Below are 2,484 nucleotides of genomic sequence, written 5' to 3' on the forward strand. Positions count from 1 at the left end.
ACTCCTACTACCAGGATGACGCCGGCCGAGTTAACCGCTACAAGTGGAAGCGCAACAGGGCCTATAAGACATCGAAATCCAACAATCTTTTCCTTGCGTTCATGTATTAAACGCGCGGTTGTTGCATGTTATGAGTTTCGATCGAACGCCGTACAGTGTATGAAGCCCATATCAAACTCGTCTTTCGCTTTGCAAAACAATCATACACTGCTTTCGTATGGGCGAACCCGAATCTGGTTGAACGACGAATACTTGCATTGGCACCATTTTATAAAGGTCGGCGAGGATCCGTTTGAAACGCTTCTCGAATGTTCTCGAAGGACTTTTTAAAGGGACCCTCGCTCGGACCTCTGAGGCACGGCTTTACGAAACTCTTAACAGCACCGGACTTTTATACTTTTAGATCCGTATTCGATTTCGAACAAAATATTTTCCCAGAATGTGTTAGATTTTAGTACGAGACGTATCGAAGTTATTGCGAAGGGTGACTTAAAATAATTTAGGAGTAGGTCGAGTCGCACTCGACTCCGCCATAAGTGTATCGAGGAACAAAAATATATAGGTTTTAAGACGTTTGTTAAGATATAAAGATATCTCACATATGAATGTAACGGGTGATTGTGGAATGTAATTCGGATTTAGTGCCTTTCGGATAATAAATGCTCACTCTATTCTTTATTATTTAGAATATACATATCCTAAAGTAGTTTAGTTTAGTTAAATATGTATTTTATAATCGATTGTCATATCTATTTGCTAAAGACGTAGGTAGTAAAGATGTAGTGAACATCATTTGTATTATATTCTGATAATTCTGTATTGTCTTAGTACACTGACTGAGGATTTAGTTCTGTCCTTACATCGAGCTGTTTGCTGAATCTTTGTTCAATACTTACGCTTTAGACGGAATAGTTATTTTAGGTTTTGTAAATGTATTCATTATATATTTGTGCATTGTGAGGTGTTTTTTTACCATATTTTCGATTCGAATTTGTATTTAAAATTGCTAAAATAAAAATTGTAAAATATCTTTTTGTTTTTATTAAACAAAAATGAAGACTGACAAAGTGAAATATAAAAACCTTTATTAAATCTGTACAAAATATTTAAATATGGCGACACTGGATGGAATCATTTATATTTAAAAAGTATCACATCTCAAGAGGCATTTAAATCTTGGCGGAAAACGTTACTAATATTCTATTCAATCACTTATTTCATAATCAATAACATAATGTGGCAAATACATTATACAATATTAAAAAAATGCTTTATTACCCCAAAATATCGTAAAACACAGTTTATTTAAACACGTGTTTTAATTTTAACCACCACTGATTGATACGTCTACATGGTTATGTTTCACAATAAAAATATCTCACACTGCTTCTAGTATTTACTTATTTATTTTGAGCGCATTTTTGATAAAAATTCGCACCCAACGCTAGACAGTATTAAAGGGTTGACATATGTTTAAGATAAAATTTATTTGAAACTATCTAAATTATGTTGAGGCCTATAGCGTCCATTATTTCAATAAAAATGACATTTCACACAATACTGTATTTAAAAGATTATATAGCCGTGTCTATAATTGGTCCTGGATGTGATAGGGCCTGCTTCCTCTCCTGTACTGCGGTGACCAGCTTTCTGTAGGGCCCCAGGGGCAGGCCGAGGGACTTCATGTCGCTCTCTGTCAGCAGCATCAGGGCGTCCAGGTCTATCTGCTCGTCCTTGAACTTGTGCACGTACTGCGCCAGACCCCACGCGATCAGGAACCTCTCCAGCGACGCGTACCCTGACTCCTCAACCTCGCCCTCTTCATCCGAGGTTATCGTTGAGCTGCCTGGAAACCAAAATAATACACACATATAGAATATCTGTAAATTAGTGAAAAAGTAAAATTTTACTATTTTAATGCGAAAGTTTAGATGGATGGATGTTTCTGACAATATGTAGCCTAAACGACTGTACGAATCTTGACGGAATTCGACACATTTGTAGAATGGAAAAAAATTAGGCCACTCACTTATGTTTTTTTAATTCCACTCGGACAAAGTGGCGGGAGCGAGCTAGTAATGAATAAATCATGTAGAACACATGGATAGAGACTACAAAGGTAGAGGAAGACCAAAGTACGGATGGATTCAGATATAGCTGATAGAAATATATGTAAGCAATACATACTGTGCCGACCCTTTGTTGACAAGGGCAAGATGATGAAAAGACAAGTCAGAATTACCGGAATGTACAGAGTTCCACTCCGCAGGCTGGTAGGCGTGCCTGGCCAGCGAGCCTGCAGACCCTATGGAGAGGTCCTCTCCCGGCCCGCCCACGCCCACGCCCACGCCCGGCAGACCGCTCAGTGTTGCTGTAATAGACCGTCTGGGGAAACAAAAATAAAATTAAAGGAAAGAAGTAAATAGGTATAATAACCAGTAAACACCTAGGTACTAGATATATAAATACCAAATTCTCCCATAG

At 38.0% G+C, this 2,484-nt stretch overlaps 1 protein-coding gene across 1 annotated transcript in view; it reads right to left on the reverse strand.

The window, feature by feature from the left end:
* Nucleotides 1-1,088: 1,088 nt before the first annotated feature.
* The window catches only part of LOC106106875 (Usher syndrome type-1G protein homolog), a 13,361-nt gene continuing 11,965 nt past the window's right edge, over nucleotides 1,089-2,484 (reverse strand). Inside the window, exons 6-7 of the mRNA XM_013287535.1 lie at nucleotides 2,243-2,395; nucleotides 1,089-1,846 (exon numbers count right to left, since the gene is read on the reverse strand). Coding sequence (XP_013142989.1) covers nucleotides 1,575-1,846; nucleotides 2,243-2,395 — 425 coding nt within the window. The 3' untranslated portion in view covers nucleotides 1,089-1,574. The remainder of the gene's footprint in view (nucleotides 1,847-2,242; nucleotides 2,396-2,484) is intronic.

The sequence above is a fragment of the Papilio polytes genome, unplaced genomic scaffold (assembly GCF_000836215.1).
Source record: "Papilio polytes unplaced genomic scaffold, Ppol_1.0 DF822067.1, whole genome shotgun sequence".
NCBI classification, from domain to species: Eukaryota; Metazoa; Arthropoda; class Insecta; order Lepidoptera; family Papilionidae; genus Papilio; species Papilio polytes.